This window comes from Herpailurus yagouaroundi, unplaced genomic scaffold (assembly GCF_014898765.1).
Source record: "Herpailurus yagouaroundi ecotype Mexico unplaced genomic scaffold, PumYag 180, whole genome shotgun sequence".
Taxonomy (NCBI): domain Eukaryota; kingdom Metazoa; phylum Chordata; class Mammalia; order Carnivora; family Felidae; genus Herpailurus; species Herpailurus yagouaroundi.
Window position 1 is genome coordinate 6564886 of NW_024412411.1, and position 16146 is coordinate 6581031.

Sequence of the window (16146 nt, forward strand, 5' to 3'; positions counted from 1 at the left end):
TCCCCAGAACACATCACTTTTAGAATCCATACAGGTTAGCTTGCTAATCTGAAAACTTGTATTTCTCATTAAGATGCCTCTGAATAAACTGTTTCCTCTACTTGGAATACCTTCTTTCCCCATATCTGATTGGTAAAATGATATTTTTCCCTCAAGACAACACAAACACAATTCTGAGGACACAGATCTTTTTCACACCATAGGTGGTGGGTGGCCTTTTCCTCCACTGAGGTTCCACTGCATTTGACTTATTCATCTCTGGAAGGAACTTACCACAAATGGTTTTATACTCTGGCTATTGTAAATATGCCATGTCTCCTTCACTGGATGGCAACATCTCTTAGGCATGGCTACCTCTTATTTGCCTCTTTCTAGCACTCAGAAGAAAGCCTAGAATATAGTAGGTGCCCAGGGAATGTTAAGAAGGTTGCTAAGAGAATGCATAGGGTTAAACTGTTAGAATGCTTTGCAATGAGGACGGTTTGAATTATGTACAGAGGCTATATAGCATGTATATGATTTATGAGACTATGTTGAGAATGCAGGGGTACAGATGTATGGTTCATAAGGAAGAAGTGGTTCGCATGTGTGCTATGTGCATATGTGCCAAATGAACACAAGGAGAAACTTCCCAGGGCTTGCCCTCTCTACATCTTGGGCCATACTGTTTGTCTTCTATGGCACTGGCCTTATCTCCTCCCCACCCCAGCCCCTGATTTCCTACCTTAATTGTACATCACTCTCCAGCCCATAGGCCCCTTGTTCAACAGCCTTCTCAAAGGACATCATGGTATTCTCAGGCCCCAACTGTGGAAGAAAAGAACATCAGCCCCTATACCTCAGAGTCTCTCTTCCCAACATTCCTTTATGGCTGTAATGAAAGTGCAGTAATGAAAGTGCTTTAGGAAGCTGAGTCTGGATCCCTTGGCAATTTTTTCAAAGAGCCTGCCTTATATTCTCCTCTACTCAATCTGCTCATGTGAGGCAATGTCACTGGGCACAGCAGAGAAAACCCAAAAGTTAGCTGGCCTGGGTTCAAGTCCAACCTCTGTAATTAACTCCTTTTCTTGTCATTTCAAGCCAACCCCTTTACCTCTGCAGGGATTCCTATGGTTCTGAGGTCCCATTCTCTCATCCACACACCCCATGCATACCTCTACTCACTATTCTCAGACTTACCATGGGCGCACCTCTATGTCCAAAGAAGTCTGGTTTGGGTCCCAATTTATCCTCCTCCTGAATGCAGAGAGAATGAATCCCCAATGGCACAATATACAGACATAAAAGGATAAGGAAAAAAGGCAATCCAATAGCCACCTGTAGAGCTGAAAAATTAGGAGAGAAGAAGTGAGAAGAAAGCAGAAGAGGAATAGAGAACTATCTCCAAGCAACTAACTATCCCAGGAGCAGTCAGTGAATAGCTAGTCTACTGGTTTCATAGACTCTGTGGACTGGCTGATTTACTCTCCATTTCTGTCACATCCTCACTAATTTTCAGTGATTTCAAGGTACAGGGATATCCAAATACAAGCATTGTTATTAAGAAAAGAAATCCTAGAACTGTACATTTACAAGGGAATGAACTGTGCAGGAGGTAGGATGAAGAGAGAATGTTAAGGGATACCTTCTCAGGAGGAAGAGCAGTTTGGCTGGTTCTGAGAAAGCCCTGAAGCTTGTAAAGATGGGCCTAAAGTGCCCATATTTAAGCCTGTGCAATATTAATGGAAGGGGCACTAGCTGAATCTGAATTCAAAGCCAGACTCCACCACTTTGTAATTGCATCACTAAGGACATGTTGCTTAACCTCTCTGGGTCATCATTTTCTTCATCCTGAAAAATGGGGCTATCTTGCTAAAACATACCTCACAGAACTGATAGTACAATGATGAGTCATAACAGGTAATCAGTAAGTATTAGGCATTTGCTCTTCTGTTTCTCTCCCTCACCCCCCACCAAGCCTGTCCACAATACCTGTTACCGCTGCCCATTCCCCCAACACTTACTATTTTAGACTTCTGAAAATCTTACCAATTTTTAAGTTACCACTTATGCTCCAGTCCTTGTAAATCTAGATCTCCAGCTCTAACCTCTCAACTTTGTGAGTATGTTACATCCCTTGGCTGTTTCTCCGTCATACGTCATCTTGTATCTTCTCATTCTAACTAAAATTTAGGAAATGAAAAAGAAGAGTTCATTATTATCCCCTTTAAGATCTTGCCCCAGACACATTTCCTAAAATCCACTACTTACTCATAAACACTTGTACAAGCACACAATGGCAAAGGATCAAGCCAGTCTTTCTTTTGCCTGCATCCTTCCACAAGTCAGGAAGTAAACACTCCTTGTTTAACCAATAGTAAAAAGAGAGATGTCCAGAAAAGAACCTAGTTATTTTTAGTAAAGGTGCTGAAAGATAACTTCAGCTGAAAGATAACTTCAAAACCACTTAGTATAAGGCTGTGATTCTCTTTTGTTTCCATGATATCAGGGCAAAGAAAAGAATGGAGAGGAAATCAGTGGCAGAGGCAGACATTGCTGTTTCTGCTGTAAGTCCCCAGGTGTGACAGGGACTCATAGGAGACAGCTTTGAACGACTAGGATGGAACCAGGGGTATCTGAACCTATCATAAGTTCATTAGCCGAAACTAGTAATATGTGATACAAACAAAAGGAACTGTGACTTGTACCATCACTGGTCAAATTAAAATGTACCTCTATTCTCACCCCACCCTAAATCCATTATCAGACAATATGTAATAACATAGAGAAAATTCTTATTTTTCTAGAAGAAGAATCCCTCTTCATTATGAGACTTTTGGGTTAGGGAAATGCTGACAGGCCACATATGGTTGTGAATTCGACCATAAAGAGCACGTCCGAGTAACAAGCTAAATGAATTTCCAAGAGGTGTAGTGGTGGCTATCTACCAAGCTTGCATTTTGCTAAGTGGAGAATACAAGCTAACGTCTGAGCTGAAAGAATCAGGCAGGGTTCCGTCCACATGACATACCTTCTTCTTCCAAATGGATCAAGTAGAAGGCCACAGGCCAGGAAAGGATAACCATCACAGTTATGCCACTCAGGTGCATATAGGGAGCAAAGATCTGGGAGAAAGCCAAAAGTTAGGCTAAACACATCTAGACAGACAGTGCCAAACCTATAGGATGATGCTTACCTGCAGTGACAGCCCAGCTGTCAGCCACCTCTCTTGCCAGAGTTGGCATAAAATCCACAAAACAAACGAGCATAGCAGAATCATTAGCAGAATCAGGATCTGGGGAAACAGAAAGAATCTCCTGACTTCCAGACACTAAGACTGAATCAGAACTCTCCTTGGGAATTGTATGTGTGTCCCAACAATGTTAGGGACCTCATTCCTTCATCCTTTTAATCTGTCTTGCAAACCCCCAATATGGACTGGATCCACTCACTTACCTTCTTTGTATGCAAGTCTTTGCAGGACAGCATGGCTGGAAAAGAATTACTCAGCTATGTGGTTTGACACCTTTACTAATTTATCATGTCCAGCCTCAGCTGAGCCCTCAACATTGCTTGGCATCTCTCACTCAACTTCAGCAATGGCCATTACAAATGTTCACTACTTTTTTATATGACTCAATACAATCACAAGTAAACAATATATGTTTCCCCCAAAGGACTATAACATCAAAGCATCAAGGACAATACTTGTTTATGATTAAATCCTCATTGCCTTGCAGAGTGTTTGGCACATACTAAGCATCCAATAAATATTTGTTGAACAAAGGAAAAAAAATCTTCCTGCAAGAACACTACATACTTTTACAGAGAAAGAAAACGTTGAGACCAAGAATACATAACTTTAAGTTTTTCCCCTTTAAAAACAAATGTAGTTTTTCTACATCTGTGTTGCCCTCTAAAGAGTGTTTAGTTACTTCCTTTCCATTACCTATCTATATTAAAGTAATTGAATCCATAATTAAACCTTCTCATAAAATATATCCAGGCTTTGCTGGCTTAAATGGTTAATTGAACAAATATTTCCAATCTTTAACAAACCCTTCCAGAGAACAGAAAAAGAGGGAACACATTCTAACTTGTGTTGTATAGCCAACAAAACATTCACACCCAAAGTCAAGAAGGACATTACAAAAAAGAAAAAGTACAAGCATACCTCAGACATATTCCAGACCACCACAATAAAGTATTACACTAAAGCAAGTCAGATGAATTTTTTGCTTTCCCAGTGCATATAAAAATTATGCTTACACTATACTGTAGTCTATTAAGTGTACAACAGCATTATGTCTAAAAACACAATGTATATACCTTAATTCAAAATTACTTTATTGCTAAAAATGTTAACCATCATCTGAGCTTTCAGTGAGTCATAATGTTTTTGCTGATGGAAGGTCTTGCCTCAATGTTGATGGCTGCTGACTCATCAGGGTGGTGGCTGCTGAAGGCTGGGGTAGCCGTGGCAATTTCTTAAAATAAGACTGCAATGAAGTTTGCTGCATACATTGACTCTTTCTTTCATGTACGATTTATCTGTAGCATGTGATGCTGTTTGACGGCATTTTACCCACAGTAAAACTTCTTTCAAAACTGGAGTCCATCCTCTCAAACCCTGCCACAGGTTTACCAACTAAGTTTATATAATATTCTAAGTCCTTTGCGTCATTTCAACAATCTTCACAGCATCTTCCCTAGGAGTAAATTCCATCTCAAGAAACCACATTCTTTGCTCATCCGTAAGAAGTAACTCCTTGGGGCTCCTGGGTGGCTCAGTCAACTAAGCGTCTGACTCTTGATTTCGGCTCAGGTCATGATCCCAGGGTTGTGAGACTGACCCCCACATTGGGCTCCACACTGGGCATGGAACCTGCTTGGGATATTCTTTCTCCCTCTGCCCCTTCCCCACTCACATACACACTCTCTCTCTTTAAAAAAAAAAAAAAAGAAGTAATTTCTCATCCATTCAAGTTTTATCATGAGATTACAGCAATTCAGTCACATCCTCAAGCTCCACTTCTAATTCTGGTTCTCTTGCTATTTCTACCATGTCTGCAGTTACTCCCGCCACTTAAGTCTTAAATCCCTCAAAGTAATCCATGAGAGTTGGAATCCACTTCTTCCAAAGTCCTGTTCATGTTGAGATTTTGACCTCTTCCCATGAATCACAAATGTTCTTCAGGACATCTTGAATACTGAATCCTTCCAGAACGTTTTCAATTTACTTTGCCCAGATCCATCAGAGGAATCACTATCTGCAGCAGCTATAGCCTTATGAAATGTATTTCTTAAATAATAATAAGACTTGATAGTCAAAATGACTCCTTGATCCATGGGCTGCAGAATGGATGTTGGATTAGCAGGCACAAACACAACATTCATTTCATTGTACATCTCTATCAGAGCTTTTGGGTGACCAAGTGTTGTCAATGAGCAGTGATATTTTGAAGGAAAAATTTTTCTGAGCAGTTGGTCTCAACAGTGGGCTTAAAATATGCAGTACACCACATTGTAAACAGATGTGCTACCATTCAGGCTTTGTTGTTCCATTTATAGAGCAAAGGCAGAGGAGATTTAGCATAATTCCCCAGTACCCTAGGATTTCTGGAATGGTAAATGAGCACTGACTTCAACTTAAAGTCACCAGCCAAGAGAGTCAGCCTGTCTTTTCAAGTTTTGAAGCCAGGCACTGACTTCTCTCCAGCTGTGGAAGTCCTAGATGGCATCTCCTAATAAAAGGCTGTTTTGTCTATATTGAAAATCTCTTGTTAAATAACCTATTAACAAAACAGAAGCAAATCAACACAAACCTTCATGAATTATCTTAGCTATGTCTTCTGGATAACTTGCTGCAGCTTCTACATCAGCACTTGCTGCATCACTTTGCACTTTTATGTTATGGAGACAGTTTGTTTCCCTAAACCTCATGAACCAACTTCTGTTAGCTTCACACTTTTCTTCTGCAACTTCCTCACCTCTCTTCACCTTCGCAAAATTGAAGAGAGTTAGGGCCTTCCTCTTGGATTAGGCTTTGGCTTAAGGAAATGCTATAGCTGGTTTGATTTTCTATTCAGACCATTAAAACTTTCTTCATATCAGCAATAAGACTCTTTTGCTTTCTTATAGTTCTTGTGTTTATCAGAATAGCACTTTTGATTTCCTTCAAGGACTTTTCCTTTGCATTCATAGCATGGTTGTTTGGTGCAAGAGGCCTAGCTTTTGGCTTATTTCGGCTTTTGACATGCCTTCCTTACTGAGCTTAATCATTTCTAGCTTTTGATTTAACATGAGAGATGGGACTGTTCCTTTTACTGGAACACTTAGAGGCCATTGTAGGGCTATTAATCGCCTAATTTCAATATTAAGTCTCAGGGAATAGGGAAGCTTGAGGAAAGGGAGACCAGAGTACGGCCAGTAGGTGGAGCAGTCAGAATACACACATTTATCAATTAAGTTCACCATCGTATATAAGGGTGTGGTTCATGGTGACCCAAAACATTTACAATAGTAACACAAAGATCACTGATCATAGAGCATCATAACAAATATAATAATAAATAAAAAGTTTGAAATATTTTAAGAATCACCAAAATGTGATACAGGACGCAAAGTGAGTAAATGCTGTTGGAAAAATGGTGCCAGTGACGTGCTGGGCACAGGGTTGCCACAAACCTTCAATTTGTAAAAAAACAAGATCTGAAAACCGCAATAAAGTGAAGCACAGTAAAATAAGGTATGCCTGCATATGCCAATCCCCTATGTACATAGATGCAAACGTCTTAAATAACCTATTAACAAAACAGAAGCATCCCAACACAAAGGTTTGTCAAGGCAGACTCACATAAATCTCTTGGTTCTATGATCTACTCAACAGCAAACTTACTAATGATTCAAAGGATACAGACAATTATAAGGTACATATAAAACATATTCCCTTGGGGAAATGTGATCCTTTCAAATGCAGCTACTCGTAAAAATGTCTAAGGATGCATTCTGACTTTGTGGCTTAAAATGTGGAGTGTGTTTTTTTCATTGAAATAGTTGACACACAATGTTACATTAGTTTTGGGTGTACAACACAATGATTGAATAAATCTCTCTATATATTATGTTATGCTCACCACAAGGAGAGCCACCATCTACCAACCACACAACACTATTACAGCACCACTGATTATATTCCCTATTCTGTACCACCTTTCATCTCTCTGACTTATTCATTCCATAACTGGAAGTTAGACCTCCCACTCTGTCCATCATTCCCCCTTTTTGCTTATCCCCTACTCCCTCCCCTCTGGCAACCACCAGTTTGTTCTCTGTGTTTATGGATCTGTTTCTGCTTTTTGTTTGTTCATTTGTTTTGTTTTTTAGAATCCACATACAAGTGAAATCGTATGGAATTTATCTTCCCTAATTCATTTAGCATAATACCCTCTGGGTCCATCCATGTTGTTGAAATGGCAAGATCTCATTTTTTATGACTGCATAATACTCCATTATGTATGTATACTGCATCTTCTTTATCCATTCATCTATCATCGATGGACACTCAGGCTGCTTCCATATCTTAACTACTGTAAATAATGCTGCGGTAAACACAGGGATGCATATATCTTCTGAAATTAGTGTTTTCATTTCCTCTGAGTGTAAGGTATGTTTTGAGCAAAGTTATATGAACACATTGCTTCAAAGAAGGAGCCTTTTTGGTTATGGGGCATCCTTATCTTATATCCCACTAATTATACAACTCCAGCCAGCCATGTCTCCCACATGTCTTATAGCTATACATAGATACATACATAGATATGTATATATATCTATAAATTCCAGGATTATTTACAATAAGCAACCCTGATTTATATCTAGCAGTTATAGTCCGCCAGAAATTTTCATTGACAAGGACTCTGTATTGCCTTTTGGCTAACAAATATCCTTAGTGTGTTTATCAGGAGGTTGGGTTATTATTAAGTTTTGATCGAGGTCATTCATTCCTCCCTGAGAATCCCTGGGTAGAAGAGGAATAGGTTATAGGCTTAATGTTAACCCTTTCCTTCTGGGTTTACTCTGAGTATACTAAAACTGAAACTCCAAGTCCTACAGAATCTCCCTTGCTAATAGAAGTAGTCTCTCCTCCCAAGCCCAGTTTGAAGACACAACCAAGGTAGTTACCTGCCAAGAGGATGCCAACTCTTCTCATACCCCACTTCCATCACTTCTCATCTTCTACAGACTGATAATTGGAATTAGATCCCAGAGTCCAAAGGCTCTGTTAATTTATATTGACCAAAACCCCTATAGAATATTTATGGCACTGAATCCTAAGGGTGCTAGACATTTTAGATGAGGCTAAACTGATTGATAGGAGTGCATTTACCAGAGATTCTGAATTGAATACACTAGAATCCAGGTATTACACATCTCAAAGTGGTTCTAACTGTTTGGTTACCTAAAACCTTGGCTCATTAGTGGCCTATGCTTAATGAAATTGGGGTGCCAGCAGTTTCTTGCTGTAATATAGGAAGAAAAATCCAAAGATTTATTGAGAAAAGTTTGCTGGAATGCTATCACCTATGATCAGGTAACCCGTTTCCCATATTTTATGGGAGGTCTCAGAAGACAGTGAAAAATACACTAATGAGGAAAGTGTCAGTATCCTTGAAAAGTACTATAGTGGCTAAATCTCTATGCCTGAATAAAGGTGAATGATACTGACACTGAAACTGGCTTCCTGATTTCCAAGGCAATAATGAGATCCTGCTGTGACAGAGGTCAAGTAGCAGCACTAACTGCCAGAAGCAAGGTAAGCCTGATTTCTAAAATAGGCACAAGCCTGGAATGGTAATCAGAATGGTTCACTCACAAGGATTCTTTTTTTAAAAATTTGAGAATAGCTGATACACAATTTTAGTTTCAGGTGTACAACTTAGTGATTCAACAATTCTGTTTTATGCTGGGCGTACCACAAGTGTAACTACCGTCTGTCACCATGCAACACTATTAGAATACCACTATATTCCCCATGCTGTACCTTTTATTCCTGTGACTCATTCATTCCATAACTGGAAGCCTGTGTCTCCTGCTCCCCTTCACCCATTTTGCCAAACTTCCCACTCCCCTCCCCTAAAACCGTCAGTTTGTTCTTTGCATTTATTGGACTGACTTTGTGTCTATTCATTAGTTTTCTTTTTTAGATTTCACACGATTCTTCGTAGTGACTAACTGATCATGGCATCCCAAATCCAAAACCGTTGGTGATCTCAATAAGGCCTATTTTTTCACTTCTCACTCTACATACTTTCCCCATAAGATCCTATGACTTCAATTTCGATCTTTTCTAGTAACTCTTAAATTTACATTTCCAGTTCATACTTCTCGTTTGAGTAAGAGGAAATTTAAGGGGATGACTCAGAGTTTGGTATGTTCCTAGGTTTAAGGGAAAACAATGAATGGTATCAAACCATGCCTGAAAAGACTATAAAAAAGCAAGAGGCTGTGGCTGGAGCTGCTCAAGCCCGTGGCAGAACAAAATGAGGGAGGCTAGTTGGAAATGAGCCACATGTCCACAGATGTTGGGGCAAAGATGCTACTTTTCTGTAGCCAGATATGATCCTCTGAGAGACATCATTCAGAAGTCAATTTTAAAGGGCTCCAAACTAAGGGAGGGTCAAAAAGACCTCAAGAGAGAAATTTCTGGGGATATTTCTGCACCAAGAAAGGTGCAGTCAAGTTCTCTGAAAATACACACAGGAAAAGCCGGTGGCATAAATAGCCAACAACTGTGCATTTACCTGGTCCTGACAGCATCAACTCCAGATGACCCTCTTGCCCATCCTTGTGCAACCACGTTCTTTTATCCTATCTCCTCTTTCCCTGGGCCCTATTCTGGTGAAAGAGAGGTAAAAGAACCATCACACTCTCACTATCACTGCAGGCTTCCATGCTTGGGTCAGGCCCAAAGAAGGAGAGGAAAAGTCTTATAATGTTGAAGTTTGGGTTATTACAATGAACAGAAATTTTTAATGACTGAAATAAGAATGTTTTTGTAACTTTCTAAAGGACTGAGAAAGTACTGGAGCTTGCCTAAGACATTTTTGGGATGGGAAGAGCAGAGTCACAGAGTGAGTTTAACAAGAAGTGGTGAGAAAACATAAAGTTTGAGTTCAGTTCCTTCAGTAAATCAGTTACATGTTAGAAATTGAATTATTTCAATTAAAACAGTGTAAATAGATCAGTTCTTTCTAACAGGAACGATGAAAGAAAAGGTGACTCTAATTCATGCTGAGTGCCTAAGAGGCACATTCAATCCTGGCCCAAAGTCTCCTAAGAAGGTTCAGTGTCCTACCTTGTGACACCAGTGCAGGTATAGTTCATACCCTTCCCAAACCAACAAAAATGCAAGTACCTGGAAAAGCAAAGAAGAAAAAGGAGGTTATTTTGAAATCAAGTTGCTGTCCAAAGCACTGTTCTGTAGTTCAAAATTCCTTTCAGAGTCTAGGATTACATTCACTTCTTGCTATACCTGCACTTGTCAGCCTCTGGTACTTTGTCATGCTGCTCCTCTGCCTGAAAAGCTCTCCCTCCCCATGCCACTGATGCTTCAAAGGCAATTCAAATGTCACCTTCTATTTGCAATTTTCACCAGCAACCCCCAAAATTATTATTGCCTCTGGTATTTCATAACAATCACCACACTGATATCCTTCCTGAGTTCCTACCAATTTATTTTCCCTATGATGAACTGTATTCCTGGTATGACTTAGACCCACTTGTGACAAAAGAGAGGACAAGGGCCAGCCCTTCCATTGGTTATTTAAAAGCTCTTTCTTGGGGTGCCTGGGTGGTTCAATCAATTAAGCATCCGACTCTTGGTTTCAGCTCAGGTCATGATCTCATGGTTCATGTGATTGAGCCCTCATACAGTACAGAGCCGGCCTGGGATTCTCTCTCTCCCTCTGTCTCTGCCCCTCCCCCACGCATGCACTCACTTGCTCTTCTCTCTCTCAAAATAAAAAATAAAAAAAAAAAAACTTAAAAAATTTAAAAATAGAAAAACTTTTTCTTGAGAAATCAGTGCCATTGGTACAACTGTTAACCACTGTTGTTAACCCTTGGTATTTATTCAATAAATCTCGATTAGATTTGATTGTAAATCTAGCCAGTCACCAAGTAAGTATGGAGATGCAAACAAAATCAGAACCCTCAGATACTTAGGATATTAACAAGAGTTGGACTTTATAAAGCTCTTAACCTTTTTATCAAAATCATTTTATGTATCTTATTTCATTTGTTCTTTATCCAGCCCCATAAAATGTCATTTTATTAAATATTATCATTCTCATTTGAAAGAAAAGAAATTGAGGCTCAAAGGGTATACAACTTGACCAAGGTTACAAAGTAACCTAACGACAGAAGTAGAACTCAGGTTTTCCTCTTTGTTCATTGTTGTTGCTACTGCTTATATCCAAAAGGAGGGCAGAATAGAAAGTTTGTTGTAATATATTGCTTTATTAGACACTAGAACTCATTCCCACCTTAGAAGCTAATGACACCATTCATTTCATGTTCACTGTGTATAAAAGCAATACAATTCAGTGGCCAGAGTCTGGCTCAGAGCACATCTTTCACCTGCATTTTCCCCATTAAAAAGAAAAGTTTCTATCCAACCTCTCTGCCTACAGCCACCCTCCACACCACAACTTCCAGGATGGTTTTCCTAAAATAGAAATCTGACTTATGCCAAATGGCTTAGTCTTACTTTCCAGACCTTCCAAAACCTGTCACAAGCCTATCTATCTTTTTAGCCTGGTTCCCAATTATTCTTCATTATGTTCTACATTCTAACAGAACTGACCTTTCCCTCTGATCTAGTCACACTCCATATTTTTGTCTTGCCAACTTTGTCTTGATGTTCCCACAGCCTGGAATGTTCTTCCCTGATCCCCATATACACATGTCCAAATCCAACATCCCATCAGTGACACCTCTTACAAGAAGTCTTACTTAATCTTCTGGGCTGCAAGTTGCCTCTTCCTTTTCAGAACCCATGCAGAACTTTTTTTAGGCCTAATGACAAATATAATGCTCTGCCTGTGTTAGCTACTTTTGTCTGTGACTTAGTTGCCCTACTAGAGTCTAAACTCATCAAGACATTACTATAACTTTACATCTCATACCAATCTCTTTGAAGTGCCCTACATGAAAATGGAAACTGCATATATTTTATTGATCGCTGTATACTCAGTACTTATCATTCATATAATGATTAACAAATTTGCTGAAAAATGCAAATGGCAATGCATTTGGGGGGTTGGGCTTTTCTATATCAGAAAGGAAATCAGGGCGCCTGGGTGGCTCAGTTGGTTGGGATACCGACTTTGGCTCAGGTCTTGATCTCACAGTCCAAAGTCTGTGGATTTGGGCCCCACATCAGGCTCTGTGCTGATGGCTCAGAGTCTGGACCCTGCTTCAGATTCTGTGTCTCCCTTTCTCTGCCCCTCCCCCACTCGCTCGTGCTTTCTCTCTCTCTCTCAAAATAATAAATAAACATTAAAAAAATTAAGGAAAGGGAATTTTGAAATCAGAGAAAGATATGTATGTCCTATGTGTAAGTGCACACTGGAAAACTCCCATTACCTGAAAGCTATCCTCCCATAAGCTTTCCACTTCTACAGACTTTTCTCTTACTTGGCCTGAATTTCTCATACCACACTATACCACTATGTCAGCAACAGAGACAGTCAATATTGCCAAAACACTTGCTAAAATGTACTCAGCCCCTGGACTAGAGGAATAGCATTTGGTATTTTTGTTTCAAATTTTTTTTTTTTTAATTCCAGTTGGTTAACATACAGTGAAATATTGGTTTCAGGAGTAGAATTCAGTGATTCATCACTTATATATAACACCCAGTGCTTATCATAACAAGCGCCCTTCTTAATACCCATTACCTATCTAGCCCATCTCCCACCCCCATCCCTCCATCAACCCTTAGTTTATTCTCTATCTGTAAGAGTCTCTTAAGGTTTGTTTCCCTCTTTTTCTCCACACCCCATATGTTCATTGGTTTTATTTCTTAAATTCCACATATGCATGAAATCATATGGTATTTGTCTTTCCCTGACTTGACTTATTTTGCTTAGCATAATACATTCAAACTACATCCACAACATTGCAAATTGCAAGATTTCATTCTTTTTGATGGCTGAGTAATATTCCATTGTAAATACACACACACACACACACACACACACACACACACACACACACACCACATCTTCTTTATCCCCTCATCAGTCAACGGACATTTGGGTTCTCTCCACAGTTTGGCTAATATTGATAACGCAGCTATAAACATCGAGGTGCATGTACCTATTCAAGTCTGATTTTTGTATCCTTTGGGAAAATACCTAATAGTGCAATTGCTGGATCTTAGGGATCTTAGGGTAGTTCTATTTTTCACTTTTTGAGGAACCTCCATATTGTTCTCCAGGGTGGCTATACCACTTTGCAATCCTACCAGCAGTGCAAGAGCGTTCTCCTTTCTCTACATTCTTGCCAATACCTATTGTTTCTTGTGTTGTTAATTTTAGCAACTCTGACAGGTATGAGGTAGTATCTCACCATGGTTTTTGCTTTGTATTTCCCTGATGATGAGTGATGTTGAGCATCTTTTCATGTGTCTGTCAGACACCTGGATATCTTGTTTGGACAAGTGTCTATTCATGTCTCCTGCATATTTCTTAACTGAATTATTTGCATTTTGGGTGTTGTCTTTGATAATTTCTTTATATGATTTGGATACTAACCCTTTATCAGATATGGCATTTGCAAATATCTTCTCCCATTCCATAGGCTGCCTTTTAGTTTTGTTGATGGTTTCCTTCACTGTGCAGAAGCTTTTTATCTTGATGAGGTCCCAAAAGTTCATTTTTGCTTTTGTTTCCTTTGCTCTAACATGTCTAGTAAGAAGCTGCTCTGGCTGAGGTCAAGAGGTTGTTGCCTGTGCCCTTCTCTAGGATTCTGATGGTTTCCTGTCTCACATTTAGGTCTTTCATCCATTTTGACTTTATTTTTGTGTATGGTGTAAGAAAGAGGTCCAGTTTCATTCTTCTGCATGTTGCTGTCCAGTTTTCCCAACACCATTTGCTGAAGAAACTGTCTTTTTTCCATTGGATATTCTTTCCTGCTTTGTTGAAGATGAGTTGACCATAGAGTTGTGGGTCCATTTCCGAATTTCCTATTTTGTTCCATTGATATGTGTCTGTTTTTGTGCCAAGTACCATACTGTCTTGATGACTACAGCTTTATAATATAGTTTGAAATCCAGAATCATGGAGCCACCAGTTTGGTTTTTTGTTTTCAGGATTGCTTTGCTATTCAGGGTCTTTTGTGGTTCCATACAAATTTTAGGATTGTCCCACCTCTGTGAAAAATGGTGGTGGTATTTTGATAAGGATTGCATTAAATGTGTAGATTGCTTTGGGTAGTATAGAAATTTTAACAATGTTTGTTCTTCCAATCCATGAGCATGGAATGCTTTTCCATTTCTCTGTGTCCTCTTCAGTTCCTTTTATAAGTATTCTATAGATTTCAGTGTGTGACTCAAAGCCATTATTTCCTTGTTGGTTTTCTGCTTAGATGATCTGTCCATTGCTGGAAGTGGGATGTCAAAGTCCCCTACTATTATTATATTATCACTGAGCTTCTTTGTTTGTTAGTAATTCATGCATATTTTTAAGTGCTTTCAAGTTGGGGGCATAAATATTTACAATTGTTAGATCTTGATGGACAGACCCCTTAATTATGACATAATGCCTTTCATCTCCTGATACCATCTTTGTTTTCAAATCTAGTTTGTCTGATATAAGTATGGCTATTCTGGCTTTCTTTTGATGTCCATTAGCATGATAGATGGTTCTCCATCCCCTCACTTTCAATCTGCAGGTGTCTTTAGGTCTAAAATGAGTACCCTGTAGGCAGCATATAGATTGATCTTGTTTTCTTTATCCATTCTAATACCCTATGTCTTTTGATTAGAGCATTTAGTCCATTTACATTAAGGGTGATTATTGAATAATATGAATTTAGTGCCATTGTGTTACCTTTAAAGTTGGTGTTTCTAGTGTTTTCTCTATCTCTTTATAGTCTTTGCTGATTTTGGTCTTTTATTCCCCCCACTCAAAGAATCTCTCTGAATATTTCTTGCAGAGCTGGTTGAGTGGTCCTGACCTCCTTTAGTTTTTGTTTATCTAGGAAACTCTTTATCTTTCCTTCTATTCTGAATGACAGCCTTGCGGTATAAAGTATTGTTGGCTGCATATTCTTCCCATTCAGCACATTGAATATATGCTGCCATTCTCTTCTGGCTGCCATGTTTCTGTAGACAGATCCCTTGTGAACTCAATCTGTCTTCCCTTATAGGTTAAGGGTTTTTCCTCCCTCCCTTTCTGTTTTCAGAATTCTTTGTCTATGTATTTTGTGAATTTGACTATGATATGTTTTGGTGATGGTCAGGCTTTGTTGAATTTAATGGGAATTCTCCATGCCTCTTGGTTTTTGATGTCTGTGTCCTTCCCCGGATTAGGGAAATATTCAGCTGTAATTTGTTCAGATAAACCTTCTGCCCATTTTTCTCTCTCTTCATCTTCTGGTACTCCTATTTTACGAATGTTAGTCCCTTTTTATAAGTTGCTAAGTTCCCTAAGTCTATCTTTGTGATTCATTACTTTTGTTTCCCTCTTCTTTTCAGCTTCATTATTTTCCATAATTTATCTTCTGTATCACTAATTTGTTCCTCCTCTGCATCCATCTTCACTGTCATGGCATCCATTCAAGTCTGCATCTCAGTTATAGCATTTTTAATTTCAGCCTGACTAGATTTTAGCTCTTTATCTCTGCAATAAGAGATTCTGTATAGTCTTCTATGTTTTTTTCCAGCCCAGCTAGAATCATTATAATTGTTCTAAATTCTAGTCCTGACATCTTACTTACATCTGTATTAATTAAATCTCTGGTTGTCATTTTTTCCTGTTCTTTCTTTTGGGGTGAATTCCTCTGTCTTGTCATTTTGGGGAAAACAAGAAAAAATAATAAAATAAAAATTTTTAAATAATAATGAAGCTAGATCCCAAGTGTGTTTTGGTTTGTTTGCTA

At 39.0% G+C, this 16146-nt stretch overlaps 1 protein-coding gene across 5 annotated transcripts in view; it reads right to left on the reverse strand.

The window, feature by feature from the left end:
• GDPD4 (glycerophosphodiester phosphodiesterase domain containing 4) overlaps positions 1 to 16146 on the reverse strand; it is a 198733-nt gene that overhangs the window by 133375 nt on the left and 49212 nt on the right. For 4 of the 5 annotated variants that reach the window (XM_040489449.1, XM_040489448.1, XM_040489450.1 and 1 more), the window contains exons 5-10: positions 10337 to 10396; positions 3176 to 3274; positions 3011 to 3104; positions 2088 to 2162; positions 1180 to 1325; positions 725 to 807 (exon numbers count right to left, since the gene is read on the reverse strand). In XM_040489449.1, the coding sequence (XP_040345383.1) occupies positions 725 to 807; positions 1180 to 1325; positions 2088 to 2162; positions 3011 to 3104; positions 3176 to 3274; positions 10337 to 10396 (557 nt within the window). The remainder of the gene's footprint in view (positions 1 to 724; positions 808 to 1179; positions 1326 to 2087; positions 2163 to 3010; positions 3105 to 3175; positions 3275 to 10336; positions 10397 to 16146) is intronic. The other variant, XM_040489447.1, reaches the window with a different exon arrangement.